The sequence below is a fragment of the Coregonus clupeaformis genome, chromosome 23 (assembly GCF_020615455.1).
Source record: "Coregonus clupeaformis isolate EN_2021a chromosome 23, ASM2061545v1, whole genome shotgun sequence".
Classification (NCBI taxonomy): domain Eukaryota; kingdom Metazoa; phylum Chordata; class Actinopteri; order Salmoniformes; family Salmonidae; genus Coregonus; species Coregonus clupeaformis.
Window position 1 is genome coordinate 4,793,121 of NC_059214.1, and position 26,282 is coordinate 4,819,402.

At 44.8% G+C, this 26,282-nt stretch overlaps 1 protein-coding gene across 1 annotated transcript in view; it reads right to left on the reverse strand.

The window, feature by feature from the left end:
• LOC121536376 (unconventional myosin-XVI) overlaps positions 1 to 26,282 on the reverse strand; it is a 179,804-nt gene that overhangs the window by 105,334 nt on the left and 48,188 nt on the right. The window contains exons 12-20 of the mRNA XM_041843646.2: positions 24,683 to 24,810; positions 21,047 to 21,152; positions 13,226 to 13,343; positions 12,559 to 12,706; positions 7,021 to 7,141; positions 4,422 to 4,539; positions 3,040 to 3,111; positions 2,813 to 2,954; positions 1,633 to 1,705 (exon numbers count right to left, since the gene is read on the reverse strand). Of these exons, the coding sequence (XP_041699580.2) occupies positions 1,633 to 1,705; positions 2,813 to 2,954; positions 3,040 to 3,111; positions 4,422 to 4,539; positions 7,021 to 7,141; positions 12,559 to 12,706; positions 13,226 to 13,343; positions 21,047 to 21,152; positions 24,683 to 24,810 (1,026 nt within the window). The remainder of the gene's footprint in view (positions 1 to 1,632; positions 1,706 to 2,812; positions 2,955 to 3,039; positions 3,112 to 4,421; positions 4,540 to 7,020; positions 7,142 to 12,558; positions 12,707 to 13,225; positions 13,344 to 21,046; positions 21,153 to 24,682; positions 24,811 to 26,282) is intronic.

A 26,282-nucleotide genomic window follows, 5' to 3' on the forward strand; every position in this document is an offset into this window, starting at 1 on the left:
TATGGGGCCAGCCGCAGAACCCTTTTGGAACCCTTTTTTCTAAGAGTGTAGAATACCCACTGCAGGCTAATTGACAAATAATTGGCAGCTAGGTAGTTACCTAAAATAATTTGTAGCCAATGTTGGCCATCTTCCTTACATAACAACATTAGTTTTATGTTTTTTTTTTTTAACCTGTAAAACTAGCTGGCTAGCTAGATTAGCATTAGCTAGCTGATAATTATGAAGTAAAAAGTTTCTGATTGCTTTATATAGTTGTAGAAAAAAGAAGGAAGGGAAGCGCTGCTAAGGTACACAATAGTACGTTTTGGAGGACAGAAGGTGCTCTTTGGTAAAAATGGGAAATTGGTCATCAAAAAGAAAGGAGTATTTCACTTTTTAATGTGTATAGTATTGCTTACTAGGTGTTGTCCAATTAATTCTGTAACCATTTCCTCTTCAAATCAGGATTGATTGGAAAAAGCTGTTCAAAAGAGAACATTGTATTATCATATCTTTGTACACCCTGACGAAGGCCATGCATCCGAAATGCGTCAGAGTGTTTAATCTTTGTTTCCATTGAACATACAATACAAATAAAGGCATTGTAATGAATTATATGACGAGTGCCTTGGTCCTCCTTTCTTTATTATGTTTTATAGCAGTTGGTAGAGCAGTTGGTAGAGCATGGTGCTTGCAACGCCAGGGTTGTGGGTTCGTTTCCCACGGGGGGCCAGTATGAAAATGTATGCACTCACTAACTGTAAGTCGCTCTGGATAAGAGCGTCTGCTAAATGACTAAAATGTAAATGTAAATGTAAATAGTTATCTTGTTTATGAACGAGAAGATAGAGAGACGGCTGAAAGAAAAAGATGGGCAGTGACAAAATGCTGTAATGAATCATAAACACAGAAACAGACGCACGCACGCACACACATACACACACACACCCCATTTGTTGTGGGCCTAATCCAGGGGCGACACAGAGACAGGCATTGTGTCTGCTGTGGAGTTCAGCTGAGGACAGGACGGCCTCAGAGCACTGAATAACAACACACCTCATCTCATTAATTTACTACACAACACAATACAACACAATACAGCACTAACTGCACTATATAATCAACCCTGCTAGAAAATGAACAGTACCCAGTAGTTCTGGTCTCAAATGGTTAACCCTTTAAGGTACTAGGTGCTATCTAGTACCTTAAAGGGTTCTTTGGCTGTCTGCATAGGATAACCCTTTGAATAACTCTTTTTGGTTGGGTTGCAGTAGAACCCTTTTGGTTTCAAGTAGAACCCTTATTGGTTCCATGTGGAACCCTTTCTACATAGGGTTCTACATGGAACCCAAAAGGGTTCCACCTGGAACCAAAAAAGGTTATCTTATGGGGACAGCCGAAGAAACCCTTTTTTGGAACACATTTTTTCTAAGAGTGTAGATCTGGTATACAGTTAGCTAGTTGATACCAGCCACAGACAGTAAGGATGGCAGTAAATCAGTCTGCCCTTGATGTTCACTCTTGTCTCTGACGTGAGAATATCTCAGTCATACTAGAGCCATAACATAGACATACCTTCGATAGGGAAAGGGACTCAATAAGATTGGAAAGAGGTAAAAAAAAAGAATGTGTGTTGTGGAATGAACGTACCTGCTCAAATCCATTCCTCTTGAATTCCTCAAATCCAAAGATGTCCAGGATTCCAATCTCAAGCGCAGGATCTCTGTGAGAGAAGGATGAATGGGGGGAAAGATCAGATTCACACAAACACACATGCAAGCCACACAATAGTAGGCCTGCAATCTCTAAACTAAACTGTTTACTGTTATCATATCTATCTTGTAAAAGTCCCTGACAGTACAAATGATAAAACAAAAATATGTTGTCTGTTTTTACTGGGCAGCCTAGAATAACAACATAACAGGCATTCTCAGAGTGCTTCAGTGGCAATGCCTCCATAAAGGAAACATCACACCTTCTTCATGTTTGTGTGTGTGTGTATATATGAGTGAGTGAGTGAGTGAGTGAGTGAGTGAGTGAGTGAGTGAGTGAGTGAGTGAGTGAGTGAGTGAGTGAGTGCTGAGGGGAGAATGGCTCATAATAATGGCCGGAACGGAGCAAATGGAATGATATCAAACACATGGAAACCATGCTTTGTTTTGTACACAGTGTATTATTGCATATTTTGCTTAATGTGTGTGTGTGTGTGTTCATGTGTGTGTGTATATATGTGTGTGTTTGTGTATGAGTGTGTATGTGTGTGTGTGTGTGTGTGTGTGAGGGTCAATGCAAAAACACATTCCAGAAGATAATATTGCTCATCTCACTGAGAAATGAGGCTGAACAACATCACCACACCAAGACCAAGGATCCACTGGCCTCCACCTCAACCCTGGGTGTGTGTGTGTGTGTGTTTGTGTGTGTGTACGTGAGTGTGTTTGTGTGTGTGTGTGTGTGTGTGTGTGTGTACGTGAGTGTGTTGTGTGTGTGTGTGTGTGTGTGTGTGTGTATGTATCTGTGTGTGTGTGTGTGTGTGTGCGCGCGCGGCCTCCAACTCTGTGTGTGTTAGTACATAAAATGTAAACTATCCAGCCCTGCAGTGTAAACTATGTGTTATGAGAGATAGTATCACTGTTGTCTCTGTGGGCTTGTATGTGCTACTGTTGACAGTGCTAATGTTGAGTCTGTGATGATGGATATACGACAGAGGGTTGTTAATGGGTTTCTGTGCTGGCTGCCAATGAATTCCTTGTAGTGTTTAACAATGAAAATTGTACACGTCTGTGACACACACGCACGTTCACACACACACGTGTGCATGTAGCCGTACCCCGTGCTATGGTCCTGTCCCTGTAGGTAGTAGTTGCTGTTGTTGACTAGGTAGCTGAAGAGACGTCCGTACACGGCCTTAGCCAGCTGGTCTCTGTAGTTCTCTGACATCTCCACCGTGTGGCGCCGTGTGATGACATCACCTGAAGGAGAAATCCTATCTTCAGCTTAGAGTTGGGAGGTACTGTATGTTTGGGGAAAGGATGAGGACAGAGGGTGAGGGGTTACCTTTGAAGTACTGCACATCAGAGGTGAGGGCAGAACTCAGGTCATCAGAACACACCTGTAGCATTCCAGACACTAGAGAGAGAGAGAGAGAGAGAGAGAGAGAGAGAGAGAGAGAGAGAGAGAGAGAGAGAGAGAGAGAGAGAGAGAGAGAGAGAGAGAGAGAGAGAGAGAGAGAGAGAGAGAGAGAGAGAGAGAGAGAGAGAGAGGGACAGAGAGAGAGAGAGAGAGAGAGAGAGAGAGAGAGAGAGAGAGAGACAGAGAGAGAGAGAGAGACAGACAGACAGACAGAGAGAGCGAGACAGAACGAGAGAGAATGAGAGAGAGGGGAGAGAGAAAGAGAGGGGGAAGAGAGAGAGACAGAGAGAGGGAGAAAAGAGAGAAAGAGGGAGAGAGTTAGCGAGAGAGAAGAGAGCAAAAACAAGTAAATATGTAAAGTCATAAAAGAGCAGAAAACAGAGATAGTGAGGGGGTGAGAAAGTCATACTCAATTCAAGCCTTCACTCACTCACAGAGGAACAAAAACAGTTCAAAATATGATGTGTCAGACTCTCACACACACTTCTCGCTCCAGCCTACATGATTCACTGTGACATCACTGAGTCGACGTGAAGAGTCAATCTCCGCTACAACTCAATACTACTTACTTAATCAGTGATGCTGGCAGCGCTTAGTCATCCCTGGACTCAGGGCACACCGACAAGCACATAAACAGGGTGACAGGAACTCAGAAACCCAATAACCTCATGTCTCCTTGACAACAGGGCCCTGTTTTGGTGTGTGCCATTGACCTCTGTGAGGTCAATGGCTCAGGGTAACAGGGTAACACACGTGTGTAGTTGTGTAATGCAGTGTGTGTGTGTGTGTGTGTGTGTGTGTGTGTGTGTGTGTGATATAGGGGGTAACAGGTCCTCTTCTCAACATGGTAACGGCCTGAGTGGGAACAGGGGCTTACCAAGCAGGTGACTATAGCTGAGTGGCTGACACACCAACTGCAAATACATAACAGAATGGGAGAGAATGTGTGCATGTGAGAGAAAGAGCGAGAGAGTGGGAGGAGCGAGAGAGAGAAACAGAAAAAGGGGAGGGAAGAGGAGGAGACTGCAGCAGAGCTGCTGTAAACAAGATGGAGTGACACAATTACAACTGCAGCTCTCTCTCTCCCCTCTCTTTCTCTCTCTTCCTCTCTCTCCCTCTCTCTCATCCCCCCTTTCTCTCACTCGCTCTCTCACCCCCACTCTTTCTCTCCCTCTCTGCTCACCTCTCTCTCTCTCTCCTGCCCACCTCTCCCCCCCTCTCTCTCTCTCTCTCGCCTCTCCCTCTGCTGTCAGCCTGGTGTCAGTGCAGAGCGCTGGCCAAGGTCATGTGACGGGGGTGATGCTGACCTCGCTCCAGCAGCTGCAGGTCAGAGGGGTAGGCTATCCCGGGGTCTGTCAGGGCTGTGAAGCACAGGTCCCCAACATGCAGCACTGCTGACAGCAGCATAAACACACTGTCCACTTCCTGATGGGGGGAGAGAGAGAGAGAGAGAGAGAGAGAGAGAGAGAGAGCGAGAGAGAGAGAGCAAAAAGAGAACTATTTCACACTGGAAAGAATCAACCCAGATTAGAGACACATACTTCCCACAGATCACACAGACCCGCAAAGAATTTGAAAACAAATCAAACATTGATAAACTCCCATATCTGTCATGCGAAATACCACAGTGTGCAGTCACAGCAGCAAGATTTGTGGCCCATTGCCTTGAGAAAAGGGCAACCAGTGGAGCACAAACAACATTGTTATACAACCTGTATTTATCTGTTGATTTATTTTCCCTTTCATACTTCAACTATTTGCACATTGTTACAACACTGTACATAGCCAATAATATAACATTGGAAATGTCTATATCCTTTTGAAACTTTTGTGAGTGTAATGTTTACTAATGTTTTCCTTGTTTATTTCACTTTTGTTTATTGTCTATTCCATTTGCTTTGGCAATGTAAACATATGTTGCTGTTGACCTTAACAAGGGCCACAGGACCATTGAATTGAGAGAGCGAGAGCGAGAGCGAGAGCGAGAGCGAGAGTGAGAGCGAGAGCGAGAGATAGAGATAGAGATAGAGATAGAGATAGAGATAGATAGATAGAAAGATAGAAAGAGTAGTCAGATTTAATCAACAAATACAATAGTCAGGTTAAAAAAGGTTAAGGGTACAAGACTTTGTACATATCTGGCTGTGTTGGCAAAATCACTACATATCCCATCCAGCCAAGCGGGGAGAGGCTGCACATTGTCACAGTTCCAAGACCAGGTAGAAACGTCCAGCTAACACTACGCCAATGTCGCCGGTGGATCTCAAAACTGATCTTGGATCCACGGCAAGTATAAATGATATCCATCACCAGCGGTACGCCACTGGTTGGGAGGGATCTTCAACCATTCCTCCATACAGAACCTTTCCAGATTCTTGATATCCGTTGTCTGCACTTATAGACTGCCCTCTTCTCCCCCAGAGACTGAGATGGCCATTGCAACATGTTAATGTTGTGGTCAATTAACCATTCTTCTGTTTTTCGACACAAAACGCACCACTGGTGTACGTGGCCAAAGAGCTCTATTTTCATCTCATCTGACCATATAACCAGTTCCAATCCGAGTGCCAATGCCGTTTATCAAACTCCAGGCCCTGCTATGGTTAGATGACATGTAAATAGAGCTCTTTGGGCACGCACACCAGTGGTGTGTTTGGCGTTGAAAAACAGAAGCATATGCAGAAAAGTACCTCATACCTACGGTAACATTTGGTGGTGCATCTTTGATGTTATGTTGCTATTTTGCTTCCACTGGTCCTGTGGCCCTTGTTAAGGTCAACAGCATCATGGACTGTACCAAGCACCAGGACATTTTAGCCAAAAACCTGTCTGCCTCTGCCAGGACGCTGACACTTGGCAGCAAGTGGATCTTCCAGCAAGACAATAACCCCAAGCACACATCAAAATCCACAAAGAAATGGTTACTTGACCACAAAATCAAAATGTTGCAATGGCCATCTCAGTCTCCGGACTTGAACCCCATTAAAAACCTGTGGTTTGAATTGAAGAGAGCAGTCCATAAGCGCAGACGAAGGATATCAAGGATCTGGGAAGATTATTTATGGAGGAATGGTCTCATTACCCAACCCAGACCCCCCCCTCAGTGTGTGTGTGTGTTACCAGGAGAAGATTTCAGTGTGATAAACACAGTTATTAGTCTCTGTCTGACACACATACCTTGTTGAGATAGCCCAGAGTCCCAGACAACACATACCCAAAGGTCAATCCTCATTAAGAGCCTATGTCGTTCATTTCTCTCCCTCTCTCTACATTGTATAGAGTCCCTCAGTAGGGGAGGAGAAATGACCGATAGAGGCTCTTAATGAGGCTTGACCTTTGGGTCTAGGCTGTCAGTCATCCCCCAACAAGAGCTTAGAGACACCGATGGGTAGTCTATCTCTCTCTTCTCTCTCTCTCTCTCTTTCTCTCTCTAACCTTCTCTCTGTCTCTCTCTCTATCCTCCCCCGCCTCTACCTCCCTCTCCTCCTCCCTCTCTCTCCATGTCAATCTCCCCTGTCTATCTCTCTGCCAGGAAGTACCCTTGCCCCCCGCCACCATCCTACAGTATAAGGTGCTGGCTGTGGGTGGGATTAAAAGGTGAGTTGGTGTCACTCACTGCTGACAGATGCTGACTGGAGCCTATAAATAGATGGTTATAATATGCTGAGAACACACTCAGACTGTCCACATACCAGACAAGGGACAGTACAGTCTGTACATATAGTATACTAACATGCAGGACCACGTGTGACCGTCACATGCAAGCCTGGTCACAAGGTATGTGTACCCACTGACCCTACTGACTCATAGATACACACATACCGTGTGTGGCAAATTACACATGCAGATAAACACACGCACATGCACACACACACACACACACACACACACACTGTGTTATCATACCAGTTTATTGAAGCCCAGTGCTCTGAGGGCCTGTTTGATTGCAGTGAGACGGTCTCTACTCTGAGTTGAGGCAGTGGCCACAGGAGGGGAATCTCCTGCTGGAACACCTGCAGTCAGGTACCTAGAGAGAGACAGACACAGAGAGAGACAGTCAACATACACTTCAGAATATAAACTACAGCACAGAGAAAACCTGCACTCAGGTACCTAGAGAGACACAGACAGAGACCAGTGAGGGACAATTATCATGCTCTACAGAATGATGCAGTACAGTGCAGAGAAAACCAGCTATCATGTATCTAGGGAGAGAGATACTAGGGAGATACAGTTATCATACTCTACACTACAGACATTATAAACTACAGTACAGAGAAAACAAGCACTCAGATAACTACACACAGAGAGAGAGGAGAGAGTTCACACAATACAAACATACTGCACTATATCGATGAGGGACTACAGAAATATTATGGTACACTGAAACAAAAAAAGGCAGTGGCTGCAGATTCAAGTTCTCTGGACCCCTCTTCCAGACAGCTAAATGTCCGAAGCTTCTGCATGTGCAGGATTCTCTAATTTACACACAGTCTCTGCTCTACTCTGGCGAATGGTGATCGTTTAATGAAGTTAGATCAAAGCTGAATCAATGTGTGCAAGATCACATAATAATATAATTATACAATGAATATAATAGCATAGTATAATGTTAGTGTAAGACAAAAACACCACCTGATTTCTAATGAGATTTTAGGATGATTGCGTGAATAATCGCATTTTTCTCTCATTCTGCAAAAATGCGCCACTATGCAAAATACACTATATATACAAAAGTATGTGGACAACCCTTCAAATTAGTGGATTCTGCTATTTCAGCCACCCCCGTTGCTGACAGATGTATAACATCGAGCACACAGCCATGCAATCTCCATAGACAAACATTGGCAGTATATATATATTTTTATGTATCCTTTTTTTTTGTCTGCATCACTTCCAATCCCCCATATGTTCTTTTCTCGCATACATATACATACATACAAATACATACATACATGCATACATACATATACACATACATATAAATACATATACAGTGGGGGAAAAAAGTATTCTGCCACCAATTGTGCAAGTTCTCCCACTTAAAAAGATGAGAGAGGCCTGTAATTTTCATCATAGGTACACGTCAACTATGACAGACAAAATGAGGGAAAAAAATCCAGAAAATCACTTTGTAGGATTTTTCATGAATTTATTTGCAAATTATGGTGGAAAATAAGTATTTGGTCAATAACAAAAGTTTCTCAATACTTTGTTATATACCCTTTGTTGGCAATGACACAGGTCAAACGTTTTCTGTAAGTCTTCACAAGGTTTTCACACAATGTTGCTGGTATTTTGGCCCATTCCTCCATGCAGATCCACTCTAGAGCAGTGATGTTTTGGGGCTGTCGCTGGGCAACACGGACTTTCAACTCCCTCCAAAGATTTTCTATGGGGTTGAGATCTGGAGACTGGCTTGGCCACTCCAGGACCTTGAAATGCTTCTTACGAAGCCACTCCTTCGTTGCCCGGGCGGTGTGTTTGGGATCATTGTCATGCTGAAAGACCCAGCCACGTTTCATCTTCAATGCCCTTGCTGATGGAAGGAGGTTTTCACTCAAAATCTCATGATACATGGCCCCATTCATTCTTTCCTTTACACGGATCAGTCGTCCTGGTCCCTTTGCAGAAAAACAGCCCCAAAGCATGATGTTTCCACCCCCATGCTTCACAGTAGGTATGGTGTTCTTTGGATGCAACTCAACATTCTTTGTCCTCCAAACATGACGAGTTGAGTTTTTACCAAAAAGTGCTATTTTGGTTTAATCTGACCATATGACATTCTCCCAATCCTCTTCTGGATCATCCAAATGCACTCTAGCAAACTTCAGACGGGCCTGGACATGTACTGGCTTAAGCAGGGGGACACGTCTGGCACTGCAGGATTTGAGTCCCTGGCAGCGTAGTGTGTTACTGATGGTAGGCTTTGTTACTTTGGTCCCAGCTCTCTGCAGGTCATTCACTAGGTCCCCCCGTGTGGTTCTGGGATTTTTGCTCACCGTGATCATTTTGACCCCACAGGGTGAGATCTTGCATGGAGACCCAGATCGAGGGAGATTATCAGTGGTCTTATATGTCTTCCATTTCAGAATAATTGCTCCCACAGTTTATTTCTTCAAACTAAGCTGCTTACCTATTGCAGATTCAGTCTTCCCAGTCTGGTGCAGGTCTACAATTTTGTTTCTGGTGTCCTTTGACAGCTCTTTGGTTTTGGCCATAGTGGAGTTTGGAGTGTGACTGTTTGAGGTTGTGGACAGGTGTCTTTTATACTGATAACAAGTTCAAACAGGTGCCATTAATACAGGTAATGAGTGGAGGACAGAGGAGCCTCTTAAAGAAGAAGTTACATGAGAGCCAGAAATCTTGCTTGTTTGTAGGTGACCAAATACTTATTTTCCACCATAATTTGCAAATAAATTCATTAAAAATCCTACAATGTGATTTTCTGGAGAAAAAAATTCTCAATTTGTCTGTCATAGTTGACGTGTACCTATGATGAAAATTACAGGCCTATCTCATCTTTTTAAGTGGGAGAACATGCACAATTGTTGGCTGACTAAATACTTTTTTTCCCCACTGTACATACATATAATTTATATACATATCCTTTTTTAAATATATATTTTCCTTTATTACTTTCCAACCCCACCACCCCTCCCCTAATTGAAGTAAACTAGTGAACAACGCTTAGGCCTCTACTTCCAGCTTATACATACTATATACATTTTATGGACACAGTCAATTTTACAATAATTATATTTTGTTTGTTTTTACTCCTGAACTTCCTCTACCCTCAACCTCTCCAATCATTTTCATGATGTCCATCCAGTTTGCTTCTATATGCCATATCTTTCAAACAGTGCTCTTTCACAAAAGTTCTCAAAGTATAACCTATATACTTATTATGGCAATAGAATGGCCTTACTGAAGAGCTCAGTGACTTTCAACGTGGCACCGTCATAGGATGCCACCTTTCCAACAAGTCAGTTTGTCAAATTTCTGTCCTGCTAGAGCTACCCTGGTCAACTCTAAGTGCTGTTATTGTGAAGTGGGAACGTCTAGGAGCAACAACAGCTCAGCCGTGAAGTGGTAGACCACATAAGCCCACGGAACGGGTCCGCCGAGTGCTGAAACGCATAAGAATTGTCTGTCCTTGGTTGCAACACTCACTACTGAGTTCCAAACTGCCTCTGGAAGCAACGTCAGCACAAGAACAGTTTGTTGGGAGCTTCATGAAATGTCCATGGCCGAGCAGCAGCACACAAGCCTAAGATCACCATGCGCAATGCCAAGCGTCAGCTGGAGTGGTGTAATGCTCGCCACCATTGGACTCTGGAGCAGTGGAAACGTGTTCTCTGGAGTGATGAATTACGCTTCACCATCTGGCAGTCCGACGGACGAATCTGGGTTTCGCGGAGGCCAGGAGAACGCTACCTGCCCCAATGCATAGTGCCAACTGTAAAGTTTGGTGGAGGAGGAATAATGGTCTAGGGCTGTTTTTCATGGTCCACTGAAGGGAAATCTTAACGCTACACCATACAATGACATTCTATGCAATTCTGGGCTGACAACTTTGTGGCAACAGTTTGGGGAAGGCCCTTTCCTGTTTCAGCATGACAATGCCCCCGTTCACAAAGCGAGGTCCATTCAGAAATGGTTTGTCGAGATTGGTGTGGAAGAACTTGACTGGCCTGCACAGAGCCCTGACCTCAACCCCATCGAACACCTTTGGGATGATTTGGAACGCCGACTGTGAGCCAGACCTAATCGCCCAACATCAGTGCCTGACCTTACTAATGCTCTTGTGGCTGAAAGGAAGCAAGTCCCCGCAATGAGATATTCGACGAGCAGGTGTCTACATACTTTTGGTAATGTAGTGTATGTGCATTGATTGAAACAAAACACATGTATGCTACCGTTTGTAACACTATCAGCTCAAATTGCACACTGTACATCATTCAAAACACCACTGCAGGCTACTTTCGAAAACAACACTGTCGATAACTGCATGGATGTTTCACCGGTAAAACTTGATTAATCATATGCGACCATTCGCAGAATCATCCTAAAATCTCATAAGAAATTGTGTGTTTTTTGTCTTACAGTAACGTCATACTATGCTATTATTTTTGGTTCTGTTATGTAGAATACTATCATTACGCCATCTCGTTTAACTTTATTAAACAAGCACTATTTGCCAGCTGGGCAGCCGAACGAGTAGAGCAGAGACTGTGTGTAAAGTAGAGAATCTTGCACATGTGTAGAAGCTTCGGACCCTTAGCTGTCTGGGAGAGGGGTCCAGAGAACTTGGATCTGAAGCCGAACATACACATCATTTTAGAGCATGTCAAATGCATTTAAGGCATGGTTGTTTAGCAGGCGTTCTCAAGCAGAGTGACTTTTAACCAGTCAGAGCAATCTCCTGCAGAGAAAGGAAGGTTATTTTGCATTTGTATTTATTAAGGATCCCCATTAGTTCCTGCCAAAGCAGCAGCTACTCTTCCTGGGGTCCAGCAACATAAAGGCAGTTATATACAATTAAACATATTACATGACATTGCATTTCATAACACTTTTTACAACACATTAAGTGTGTGCCCTCAGGCCACTACTCTACTACCACATACCTACAATACAAAGATCCATCTGTATGTGTGTGTATAGTGCATATGTTATCATGTGTATTTGCATGCGTGTGTCCGTGCCTGTGTGTGTCTCTTCACAGTCCTCTTTGTTCCATAAGGTGTATATTTATCAGTTACCTGATGTGGAACAGACTTCCATGTAGCCATGGCTCTATGTAGTACTATGCGCCTCCCATAGTCTATTCTGGACTTGGGGATTGTGAAGAGACCTCTAGTGGCATGTCTTGTGGGGTGGGGAGGGGTCCCCAAACGGGCTAGTATTGGAGGGCTTTTGATCACACACTTTCAGCATTGAGTCAGGGTCTGTAGCGTGCTTACCAGGCTCCAGAACACCCCATCCAGGTCACTGGATATCAGACTGTCTTTCCAGGGGGGTTATGCAATACTGACACGCACTACACACGGGTGAATGTATTGTATGCATGAGTCTCTCTCTCTCTCTCTCTCTCTCTCTCTCTCTCTCTCTCTCTCTCTCTCTCTCTCTCTCTCTCTCTCTCTCTCTCTCTCTCTCTCTCTCATCATAACCCCCTTCTATTTCTACAATTGATCTTCTTATAATGTGATTTGATACCCAACCCTAACCTTAACCACACTACTAACCTTATGTCTAACCCTAACCTTAAATGAAGACCAAAAAGCACATTTTTATTTGAATGATTTTGTAAAAATATATACCCCCCCACCTGTTAGCTAGAGGAAGGGCTGTTGTTCATATGTTTATCTATATATTTTCCTATATTACTGTAATCTGCCTAGACTTATTACCTGTGATCTAGGATGTTGTTGAGGTACAGACCTGTGAGCTACAACGTTGTTGAGGTACAGGGAACACTTCTCCTCAGGCGACAAGCCTTCAGCCATCAGGTAGAAGATGTTGAAGTTGTGTTGCTGACTAGGCAGGTGGACCACCCGGGACTTCTCCAACATGTACGTGTATATCCGCGCTAAACACACACACACACACACACACACACACAAATGTAATCCACATAATAACACATGCTCTGTCAATAAGCTATAAACCATATGTAACCCATGTGTAACCATATAAACACCTATGTAAACCTACACACCCATTGCAATACTACCAGAATTATCCATTAAGATATCAATGTGTACTCAAGATTCTTAAACACATACCAAATTATTCAAACAAAAAAACTTGAGTGACCTTAACTCAAATGCAGCTTTCATACACAGCCATTACATATGAGTAAATCAATCTACCTCAATGTGGTTCAATGGGGATGACAGACATTGAAGGCAGACAGGTTTACTCATAGAGTTATACTCCCTCCTGCTGGCCATACATCAAACTGCCTTTCATTACTACCAGTAATGAAACCCTATCAGGGTGTAGTGGTGTATCTATCCGACTAGACATTGAGTGGTGTAGTTAGTAAGCCTCTTTGTTAGTTATAGCACTGCCCCCTGAGTAAAGTTGCAGTTGTGTTTATGTGTACCTCTGAGTAGTGTCCTTCTCTTGTCACAGTACTGCAGGCTGAGGAGTTTGATGAAGCGACTGGAGTTGTCATTCATAGGAGTCCTGGCATGACCAAACGCCTCCAGGATACAGTTCACCTACAAGCCACCACAAAATACAATTTCTGTTGGCACTGAAATCATGCCATAATAATAACATACTGCACCATACATACATACATACACACACACACACACACACACACACACACACACACACACACACACACACACACACACACACACACACACACACACACACACACACACACACACACACACACACACACACACACACACATACATACATACATACTGTCCATGTACCATAACATACATACCTATATAGCCACTGTCACTTTCTGGACTATATACTGTATACAGTATACACTGAACAGAAATATCAACGCAACATGTAAAGTGTTGGTCCCATGTTTCATGAGCTGAAATAAAAGATCCCAGAAATGTTCCATATGCACAAAAAGTGTATTTATCTCAAATGTTGTGCAAAAAACTAATTTGTTTACATCCCTGTTAGTGAGCATTTCTCCATTGCCAAGATAATCCATCCACCTGACAGATGTGGCATATCAAGAAGCTGATTAAACAGCATGATCATTACACAGGTTCACCTTGTGCTGGGGACAATAAAATGCCACTCTAAAATATGCAGTTTTGTCACACAATGCCACAGATGTCTCAAGTTTTGAGGGAGAGAGCAATTGGCATACTGACTGCAGCAATGTCCACCAGAGCTGTTGCCAGATAATTGAATGTTAATTTCTCTACCATAAGCCGCCTCCAACGTCGTTTTAGAGAATTTGGCAGTACGTCCAACTGGCCTCACAACCGCAGACCACGTGTATGGCGTTGTGTGGGCAAGCAGTATGTTGATGTCAACGTTGTGAACAGAGTCCCATGGTGGCGGTGGGGTTATGGTATGGGCAGGCATAAGCTACGGAAAACGAACACAATTGCATTTTATCGATGGCAATTTGAATGCACAGAGATACCGTGACGAAATCCTGAGGCCCATTGTCGTTCCATTCATCCGCCACATCACCTCATGTTTCAGCATGATAATGCACGGCCCAATGTCGCAAGGATCTGTACACACTTCCTGGAAGCTGAAAATGTCCCAGTTCTTCCATGGCCTGCATACTCACCAGACATGTCACCCACTGAGCATGTTTGGGATGCTCTGGATTGACATGTACGACAGCGTGTTCCAGTTCCCGCCAATATCCAGCAACTTCACACAGCCATTGAAGAGGAGTGGGACAACATTCCACAGGCCACAATCAACAGCCTGATCAGCTCTATGTGAAGGAGATGTGTCCCGCGGCATGAGGAAAATGGTGGTCAAGCCAGATACTGACTGGTTTTCTGATCCATGCCCCCACCTTTTTTTTAAATCTGTGACCAATAGATGCATATCTGTATTTCCAGTCATGTGAAATCCATAGATTAGGGCCTAATGAATTTATTTCAATTGACAGATTTTTTTAAATTGTTGCATGTTGACACCCGTGTAGCTCAGTTGGTAGAGCATGGCATTTGCAACGCCAGGGTTGTGGGTTCGATTCCCACGGGGGGCCAGTATGATTTTTTTTTTTTTTTTATGTATGCACTCACTAACTGTAAGTCGCTCTGGATAAGAGCGTCTGCTAAATGACTTAAATATTGCGTTAATGTTTTTGTTAAATGTATACATATATTTATTTATTTAAAAAATGCAACAATACATGATTTGGTGATGGCATGTTCATAGATGCACAACTGAATTAATGTGAATGTATGTACTTAGTCGTTTGGTTAATTGAAGTCCACTGAAGCGGGTGCATGAGTGGTAGAGCACGGCGCTTGTAACGCCAAGGTAGTGGGTTCGATCACCGGGACCACCCATACACAAAAAAAAAAAAAAAAAAAAGGTATGCACGCATGACTGTAAGTCGCTTTGGATAAAAGCGTCTGCTAAATGGCATATTATATTATATGAGTGTGAAATACTGACTGTCGCAATACCACTTATCACCACCAGAGGACGATATAGCCCTATTGACTGAGTGTCACACATTGCCCCTCTGTGCTCTCTGAGTAAGAGTTGACCCAGATACATTATCTACCACCAAACCATGACTTCATCTTCGTACATACAGCTCCACTATGGACAAGCAACAGCTTTTCTATCTTCCCTGCTAAACAATGATGCTTTGTATGTTAAGGTCATAACAGTTAGTCAAACAACGTCCTGTTCATAATGGCTGCTCATATAATGGTTGCTATGGTCATTTCCTGCCCATTGTACTCCTCCTGTATGTTCTCCATCAATGGGTCTCCCCCCCCCAATTATCATTTTTTTTAAAATCATTTTTTATTGTCACATACACCAGATAGGTGCAGTGAAATGTGTTGTTTTACAGGGTCAGCCATAGTAGTACGGCGCCCCTGGAGCAAATTAGGATTAAGTGGCTTGTTAAAGGGCACATAAACAGATTTCGCAAATTGTCAGCTCGGGTATTCAAACCAGTGACCTTTCGATTACTGGCCCAGTGCTCTAACCACTAGGCTACCTCACGCCCAGTATGCTATCAGACTGAACGCTTTCAGACTGAATCCTTGGCCGGTGGCATTTTGATGCTATCTCTATATGGGCCAATTACAAACACATTGGGCCTGAGTGATCAGACAGAACCTAGTGATGTTACCAGCAAAACTATTGTAAGTAGATTACCGATACTTTTGAAAAATTAGATAATTACTTCTAGGATTACTTTCAAATGTAGAAGGGATGTTTGCAGACATTTTTTTGTCCATGAAACAATTGCCTGTTTTCTTAATTACCTTTCATATTAACAATGACCGAAAAAGTGCTACTTTGATCTTCCAGTCTGAGCAACATACACGGTCACAAAAGAAAAAGGTATGACGCGCCAACGCAGTGCATTACCCTAACCCTAACCCAACGTAGTGCTTTACCCTAACCCTAACCCAACGCAGTGCATTACCCTAACCCTAACCCAAGGCAGTGCATTACCCTAACTCTAACCCAATGCAGTGCTTTACCCTAACCCTAACCCAACGCAGTGCTTTACCCTAACCCTAACCCAACGCAGTGCTTTACCCTAACCCTAACCCAACGCAGTGCATTACCCTAACCCAACGCAGTGCATTACCCTAACCCTAACCCAACGCAGTGCATTACCCTAACCCTAACCCAACGCAGTGCATTACCCTAACCCTAACCCAGCGCAGTGCATTACCCTAACCCTAACCCAACGCAGTGCATTACCCTAACCCTAACCCAACGCAGTGCATTACCCTAACGCTAACCCAACGCAGTGCATTACCCTAACCCTAACCCAACGCAGTGCTTTACCCTAACCCTAACCCAACGCAGTGCTTTACCCTAACCCTAACCCAACGCAGTGCATTACCCTAACCCTAACCCAACGCAGTGCTTTACCCTAACCCTAACCCAACGCAGTGCATTACCCTAACCCTAACCCGACGCAGTGCATTACCCTAACCCTAACCCAACGCAGTGCATTACCCTAACTCTAACCCAACGCAGTGCATTACCCTAACCCTAACCCAACACAGTGCATTACCCTAACCCTAACCCAACGCAGTGCATTACCCTAACCGAACGCAGTGCATTACCCTAACCCTAACCCAATGCAGTGCATTTCCTAACCCTAACCCAACGCATTGCATTACGCTAACCCTAACCCAAAGCAGTGCATTACCCTAACCCAACGCAGTGCATCACCCTAACCCTAACCCAACGCAGTGCATTACCCTAACTCTAACCCAACACAGTGTATTTTATGGATGGCGTTTCAAATAACAATTTGTGTTCAAAGAAGAAAAGGGCAGGAATGTAACAGTTCAATGCAAACTATGTTTGCCCACGGTAAAGCTGCTGTTGACTTCCAGAGACTCCACTTCCAACCTGAAGAAACACTTGGAGGTAAGGATGATGATTGGCAGGTGTGGCGTGTTAGCTTGCTTAGCTAGCTAGTCTCTAGAGACGGACAGGTTGTCTTCACAATGTTACCAATGTTCTAGCATAGACAGATTTCTAGCTAGCTAGCCTGTTTAGTTTGTTAATTTGCTTGCCAACTCTCCTACACTATGTGGTATGCTGCTCACTTAAGGTTGCTCTGTCGGTTGCTAGCTACTGTAGTTAGCAAGATATCATATCAAGTATGCTATTGTGCTAATTTGTTAGCAATTTAGCTAATTAAATCTATTTTAACTAAGATAAATCATTGGTAGATAGTTGGGTGCGATTCACTGGGCTACATAGCCTAGCTAGATAGCTAAATCAAAAGTTTTAAAAAACATTTTGAAAGCTAGTTGCACTCTGTAACCCAACATAACAAGATGGTTACTGTCAGGGTTGCTGCTAACTTAGTTAGCTAGCTAGCTATGGTTTCAGAGTAACATGCTACCCAAATCAATAAAGCCACACTGCTGTTTTCCTGCTGTTCAATTGTTTTTTCAACACAAATAGATGGCCAAAAGGGGACATCTTGTACACCATTGAAACAAGCAAAACTACAACCAGGAGGACCCCACACCTCACAAAGCCGGGTTAATCACCTGGTATTTGACTTCATCATAGAGGATGTGCAACCCTTTTCACTAGTAGAGGTGCCTTCATTCCACAAGCTAGTAGAAGGAATCAGTGGTGGGAGAAAGGTCATGTGTAGAAAGACATTGATGCAACGAATTGAAAGGGAATTTGAGTCCATGAAAGAAGCTCTCTCCACCAAACTCCAGAGCGTGAAGTCAGTCTGCACCACAGCAGACATCTGGTCTGCCCATAACAGAAGCTTCTTCGGCATGACATGCCCCTGAATCGAGGAGGACACCTTGGAGAGGAAGTCAGCTGCTTTGGCTTGTGCGAGACTGAGAGGACGTCATACCTACATTGTGATTGCTGCCAAGTTAAGTGAAATACATGCAGACTTAACAATTCAGCACAAAGTGAGGGCCACAGTGACAGACAATGGAAGCAACTTTGTAAAGGAATTCTGGGTGTTCAATGGACATGAAGAGGAGCAAGATGAGGTGGATGATGGAGTGAGGTTTGATGATGGAGTGAGGTTTGATGATGGAGTGAGGTTTGATGATGGAGTGAGGTTTGATGATGGAGTGAGGTTTGATGATGGAGTGAGGTTTGATGATGGAGTGAGGTTTGATGATGGAGTGAGGTTTGATGATGGAGTGAGGTTTGATGATGGAGTGAGGTTTGATAATGGAGTGAGGTTTGATGATCTGGGTGCGATTCTTGATGAGGTTGAGCAAGAACTGAACTTTTTTCTCCCTCCACATCAACATTGTGTGGCACACACCCTCAACCTCATCGCCACCAATGAGGTGGACAAAGCTGCATCCCAAGGTTCATCACGAAAAATGTTCCAGCATTTGGAACAAAGCACACAGGTCCACATTAGCTGCAAAGGCAATAGAGGACATTGCAAGCATGAAAGTAGCTGTGCCATGTGTGACAAGATGGAGCTCAGAGTACCGTGCCATCTCCAAATTCATAGCCCTCATAGATGACCAGCTGGGGCAAATCTGTGAAGACCTGGGTGTGAGCAGCAAACTACATCCTTGTGAGATTGCTTTTCTCAAAGAGCACAGCACAGTCCTACAGCCACTCGCATTCTCTATTGATCTTCTTCAGGGAGAGAATAAGTGTTTTCTTGACTTTCTTATCCCAACAATCCTAAGCTTGAAGTCCAAGCTCTCAGAGAAAATACCTCTTGCGACATTCTCTGCACACATCATCACTGCGGTCATTGAGGCTATAGAACGCCAGTTTGGACCTATGCTAAGCACCCATGAAGCAAAAATGGCAACTGCTACCGTGCCAAGGTTTCGACTGTGTTGGCTCAACCCTGGAAAGAGAGAGGAGATGCGGAGCACATTAGTTCAAGAAGCAGCTTCTATGGAGAACACACACTCCAAAGAGGTTGATGAGGGAGCACAGAACGAATCTGATGAGTTTTTTTTTTTTGTGTTCGTAGGTGCAACAACAAGGGCCAGTGGCACTGCAGAGGATGAGGTGAAGAAGTACCTCGAAGACAAAGACAAGTCTTTGGACTCCTTGAAATCGTTCCCCATAGTCCGGAACTTGTTTCTGAAGTACAACACTACACTGCCCTCCAGTGCCCCAGTTGAGCACCTTTTCAGCTAGGGTGGAAACCTGTTTACCCCTCAGCGAAACAGGATGTCTGATGCTCATCTAGAACATGTCTTCAATCATCTTAGTAGGCTTGCTTCAGAATAGGCCTACTGCAATGTCTGATACGTGGGTTTATTGCACCTAGATGCAGTTTTTTTTGCTTAAACTTCAAAACTACTTGGTGGACTAAATGTCTGATTACACTGTGCATGTTGTAAAAAAATGTTTTCTTCATATTTCTATTTCTCATTTCAGTCATTTAGCGGATGCTCAAATCCAGAGTGACTTACAGTAGTGAGTGCATACATGTTCATACTTTTTTGTACTGGTGTCCCGTGGGATAAGTGTTTAGCACCATCCATGTTGCTGTGTTACTTAAGCCCTTACTTATACCTGGTTTTAACATGTATCCTTTGTCCTGCACATTGTGTTTGTGCCCACATTTTTAGACAGGTGTACATGATTAAAATACGCTTTGTGGTCTGACTGTGATCAGATCTTCAAGGTGTAAATGGACAAGATGAGGATGAAGGGCGCATGTTAGAGGCAGGTATACAGGGCTTAAATACATTTTTGTCACAATGTTTTGTGATGTGGTCTAATGTGTCTCTGATTAGTGGCTCAAACATCCTGCAATAAATGTTGTTAAATTGGTCAAAATCTTTTTTTCTTCTTACGTGTTTTACGGGTGAAGTAAACAGAAAGTAACTGAAAGTAATCAGATTACGTTACTGAGTTAAGGTAATCCAAAAGTTACGTTACTGATTACAATTTTAGACAGGTAAATAGTAATAGTAACGGATTACATTTACATCTGCCTGTCTGCCTGTCTGTCTGCCTGCCTGTCTGTCTGTCTGTCTGCCTGCCTGCCTGCCTGCCTGCCTGCCTGTCTGTCTGTCTGTCTGTCTGTCTGTCTGTCTGTCTGTCTGTCTGTCTGTCTGTCTGTCTGTCTGTCTGTCTGTCTGTCTGTCTGTCTGCCTACATGCCTGCCTGCCTGTCTGCCTGTCTGCCTGTCTGTCTGTCTGTCTGTCTGTCTGTCTGTCTGCCTGCCTGCCTGCCTACATGCCTGCCTGCCTGTCTGCCTGCCTGCCTAACTAACTGCCTGCCTAACTGCCTGCATGTCTGCCTGCCTGTCTGCCTGTCTGCCTGCCTGCCTGCCTGCCTGCCTGCCTGTCTGCCTGTCTGTCTGCCTGCCTGTCTGTCTGTCTGTCTGTCTGTCTGTCTGTCTGTCTGTCTGTCTGTCTGTCTGTCTGTCTGTCTGTCTGTCTGTCTGTCTGTCTGTCTACCCTCTCTGGTATTGAGTGTGTCTGGTGATAAAGAGAACAACGGTCAGGGAAAAGGAGTACACTGTCGCTATCACAGTCCAACCAAGGTGCATGAAAGAAAGAACATACTGGAAGTGTGAGAAATATTCAGCCACTCTTGGAAGACAATAGAAGTTCAATGGAAAATTGCTTTTTATTTTAAAACCCAATGCGTCTCAGCATTGAAGCCTTCATCAGTGAACATTTTCTATTCAACTTCCATTGTCCTCCAAGAGGATTCATCTTTTTAGGACAACCAGGGCCAGGTGCTCAGTCTGTGAAGAGTAACCCAGACTCACGTGCTTCATCCTGGGCTCAAGAGAGAAGCCTTTAGGGCTGGACCTCACTGCCAGGTGTCTCACTATGTGTTTACAGGCCTCCGTCTTCCCAGAACCACTCTCCCCACTGTAGAGAGAGAGAGAGAGAGAGAGAGAGAGAGAGAGAGAGAGAGAGAGAGAGAGAGAGAGAGAGAGAGAGAGAGAGAGAGAGAGAGAGAGACAGAGACAGAGACAGAGACAGAGAGACAGAGAGAGACAGGCAAGTATAATTAAAACAATTGATTTGTGAGTGTATGTTTGTGTCCATGCAAGGGTGTGAATATCTGTGTCTGTGAGTGTGTCCGTGTGTTTCCACATTGTTCCTGGTCTCCGATGAATGGATGTGTGGAGTAGAGTGAGTCATCAGAGTGTACCGGTACAGAGTCAATGTGCGGGGGCAACGGTTAGTCGAGGTAATTGAGGTAATATGTACAGTACATGTGGGTAGAGTTAAAGTGACTATGCATAGACAATAAACAGAGTAGCAGCAGCGTAAAATAGGGGGTGGGGGTGGGGTGGGGTGGGTTGGGTGGGGAGGAAATGCAAATAGTCCGGGTAGCCATGATTAGCTGTTAAGGAGTCTTATGGCTTGGGAGTAGAAGCTGTTAAGAAGCCTTTTGGACCTAGACGTGGTGCTCCGGTACCGGTTGCCGTGCTGTAGCAGAGAGAACAGTCTATGACTAGGGTGGCTGGAGTCTTTGACAATTTATAGGGCCTTCCTCTGACACCGCCTGGTATAGAGGTCCTGGATGGCAGGAAGCTTGGCCCCAGTGATGTACTGGGCAGTACGCACTACCCTCTGTAGTGCTTTGCGGTCGGAGGCCGAGCAGTTGCCATTTCAGGCGGTGATGCAACCAGTCAGGATGCTCTCGATGGTGCAGCTGTAGAACTTTTTGACAATCTGAGGACCCATGCCAGGGGGAATAGGCTTTGTCATGCCCTGTTCACAACTGTCTTGGTGTGTTTGGACCATGATAGTTTGTTGGTCATGTGGACACCAAGGAACTTAAAGCTCTCAACCTGTTCCAGTACAGCCCCGTCGATGAAAATGGGGGCGTAATCAGTCCTCTTTTTTTTCCTGTAGTCCACAATCAACTCCTTTGTCTTGATCATGTTGAGGGAGAGGATGTTATCCCGGCACCACACGGACAGGTCTCTGACCTCCTCCCTATAGGCTGTCTCATCGTTGTCGGTGATCAGGCCTACCACTGTTGTGTCATCGGCAAACTTAATGATGGTGTTGGAGTCGTGCCTGGCCATGCAGTCATGGGTGAACAGGGAGTACAGGAGGGGACTGAGCATTCACCCCTGAGGGGCCCCCGTGTTGAGAATCAGCGTGGCAGATGTGTTGTTACCTACCCTTACCACCTGGAGGCGGCCCGTCAGGAAGTCTAGGATCTAGTTGCAGAGGGAGGTGTTTAGTCCCAGGGTCCCTAGATTAGTGATGAGCTTTGAGGGCACTATGGTGTTGAACGCTGAGCTGTAGTGAATGAATAGCATTCTCACGTAGGTGTTCCTCTTGTCCAAGTGGGAAAGGGCAGTGTGGAGTGCAATAGAGATTGCATCATCTGTGGATCGGTTGGGGCGGTATGAAAATTGGAGTGGGTCTAGGGTTTCTGTGATAATGGTGTTGATGTGAGCCAAAACCAGCCTTTCAAAGTACTTCATGGCTACAGACGTGAGTGCTACGGGTCGGTAGTCATTTAGGCAGGTTACCTTAGTGTTCTTGGGCACAGGGACTATGGTGGTCTGCTTGAAACATGTTGGTATTACAGACTCAGTCAGGGACATGTTGAAAATGTCAGTGAAGACACTTGCCAGTTGGTCAGCGCATGCTCGGAGTACACGTCCTGGTATCCGTCTGTTCCTGCGGCCTTGTGAATGTTGACCTGCTTAAAAGTCTTACTCACATCGGCTACGAAGAGCGTGACCACATAGTCATCCGGAACAGCTGATGCTCTCATGCATGCTTCAGTGTCGCTTGCCTCGAAGCGAGCATAGAAATGATTTAGCTCGTCTGGTAGGCTTGTGTCACTGGGCAGCTCGCGGCTGTGCTTCCCTTTGTAGTCCGTAATAGTTTTCAAGCCCTGCCACATCTGACGAGCGTCAGAGTCGGTGTAGTACGATTCAATCTTAGTCCTGTATTGACTCTTTGCCTGTTTGATGGTTCGTCGGAGGGCATAGCAGGATTTCTTATAAGCGTCCGGGTTAGAGTCCCGCTCCTTGAAAGCGGGACTCTAGAGACATGTTGTTATTACTTTTCTTTATTTCTTCTAGTGAAGGCCACTGAAAGTGAAGGATCTACAGAAGTTTCTTTGGATTAGTGGAGATGGCAACTGAAGCTAATGGTCATATGTACTCTTCATCTAGTTTCTCCTCTAACATCCACCCACTGGGCATCTCACTGAGGTCATTCAGGTTAGGTTGATCCACCCACTGGGCATCTCACTGAGGTCATTCAGGTTAGGTTGATCCATCCACTGGGCATCTCACTGAGGTCATTCAGGTTAGGTTGATCCATCCACTGGGCATCTCACTGAGGTCATTCAGGTTAGGTTGATCCACCCACTGGGCATCTCACTGAGGTCATTCAGGTTAGGTTGATCCATCCACTGGGCATCTCACTGACGTCATTCAGGTTAGGTGGACTGTGGTGAAGTACACTACTCTGCTCCATGGGGGACTTGAACTAACAGTTAGGTTGACTGTGGTGAACTACACAACTCTGCTCCATGGGGGACTTGAACTAACAGTTAGGTTGACTGTAAGGCCTGTCTAACTACACGACATGGACACAAAGACACACACCCACCCACCCACCCACACACACACACACACACACACACAGAGAGCAGAGACCAGCTATGTAACACTTAGCAGATGGCTTTCGAAGGTCATTTAAGCCCCCAGTAATGACGGCGCTGTGTGTGTTTTTTTGTTTTTTGTGTGTGCATAATTTAGTCCTCCTACTAATGACTCTGCTGAGAGTTTGAAGTCCAGAGTCGTTTACCCATCTTTTCATTTACAGGGCTTTATTCGATTTCAAGGGCGTTTTGTGCTTCTGGGCATGTGTCTATACCCTGGCCTCATGTGTACTGTGTGTGTGTGTGTGTATACCCTGCCCTTGAGGGACCTACCATTTTGACTGCCTCCAGCTCAGTGGAGCATGGAGATTGTGTATGTGTGTTTTTGTTGTGTGTGTGTGTGTAATGGATAGCCGGCGGCCGAAGTGCATTAACTCGCTACCAGATCCGCTGCGACTCAGCGGGAACGGCAATGGAGAGCCGGAACAGGATTTTAATTGCAATCAGGAAGCTGCCTCCGTCCAGTCAGGGACAAAGAGCAGGCTGCTCCAACGCTCCCAGAACCATTAATCTCTCTGGAGCTTGTTGGCCTACATGAATTAATTAACAATGAGGTGGAACCTTCTGCTATGCAGCCATATCCTGACATTACGTCTCTCTCTCTCTCTCTCTCTCTCTCTCTCTCTCTCTCTCTCTCTCTCTCTCTCTCTCTCTCTCTCTCTCTCTCTCTCTCTCTCTCTCTCTCTCTCTCTCTCTCTCTCTCTCTCTCTCTCTCTCTCTCTCTCTCTCTCTCTCTCTCTCTCTCTCTCTCTACCTGAGGATGAAGCATTGCGGGCGTCGCTCCTGCAGCATCATGTGGTAGGCCCTCTCTGCTGAGGAGAAGATGTGAGGAGGCAGAGAGGAGCACAGACGCCCTGAAGAACTCAGATACAACTGACTCACCTGATAGAGAGAGAGAGAAAGACAGAGAGAAAGAGAGAGATAGACAGAGAGAGGGAGAGAGTGATAGACAAAGAGAGGGAGAGAGAGATAGACAGAGAGAGACAGAGGTAGACAGAGAGAGGGAGAGAACCAGAGAGCGAGAGAGATAGAGAGCGAGAGAGAGAGTGAGAGAGAGAGAAAGAAAGAGGGATAGAGAGAGAGAAAGTGAGAGAGAGAAAGAAAGAGGGATAGAGAGAGAACAGAAGAATGAGGGTTATAATCCTACTTAGAGAGCATAGTGTTACAGCCCATTCTTACATAACACACATACACACACAGTTGCCCTGATGCCTTACATAAAGGATATTAAATCCTCCCCCACACCTAGCGTAGTGTGTTTCAAGGATCTCTGTGGCACTAATCATGTTCAAAACAGCATGGCTTCTGTCCACTCCTGTACTAGCCTGAGACACATAAAACACTACATCCAATGCCCACAAGCAATACACCAACCCAAACCCCAATCCGGAAAAACCCATTCACCAGTCCAGAACCCCCCCAGCACCAAATAACACACTACCCTGCATAGGCCTTGCCACAGTACCAAACCCAGCCTCTGGTCCCTTTACCAAGCCCCAGACAGCCCCAACCTCAAACTTCTGCCCCATCACCTAGCAGATATGAGTGGGCACTGGAGTTGGAGGGGAAGAGGTTGGAGGTTGTTTTTGGGGTAGAGTGACAGATGTCAGGGGGTGACAGCCGGTTAACAGCATTTCACACATGTTGTGACATATGTCCCTCTCACTCTCTCAGGTGGAGTGTGTGTGCAAGGCGGGCAGGGTGTGTTAAATTCAGCCAGGTCAACCATGATACAAGTCAATATTTGACGTCTATCCATGTCTGAGGACGTCAGGAGAAGACCTGGAAACAGCCACTAGGGGCAACAGTGAGCGCTGTTACCTTAAAGTAGGTTTCGGTTTTGCTAGGGCATTGTGGACAGGGATGGATGATGAGTGTAAGCATCTGCCTCTTATTCCAAAGGTTGCAAGTTTGAATCCAATTATAGAAAGCTGTTTTTGAGATTTTTGTTTTAAGCCTATCTTAAACCTTAAACCTTACCTTAACCATTCAGAGTTAATGCCTAACCTTAAGATTTCTGAGATTCGCCTAAACTTAACCCTATCCTTAAAAATGTGAATTTAACACCTAAACTTAACCTTAAACACTTCAAATTGTGATGTTTGCAACAACATTCTGACGTGAGACTGTGAGAGCTAGTTGGTTAAATTCTGCCGGATTTGAGGTACAGATATTGGGTGCGATAGCACTCTCAGGGGGGTTGGGCAACTCCCCAAACCCAGCTAGGGGTACCCCACCCCTTACACACACACACACACACACACACACACACACACACACACACACACACACACACCATTAGGGCAGTGGGCGGAGTGATGATAGTCACCTGGTTGTATTGTATATCTTCAGAC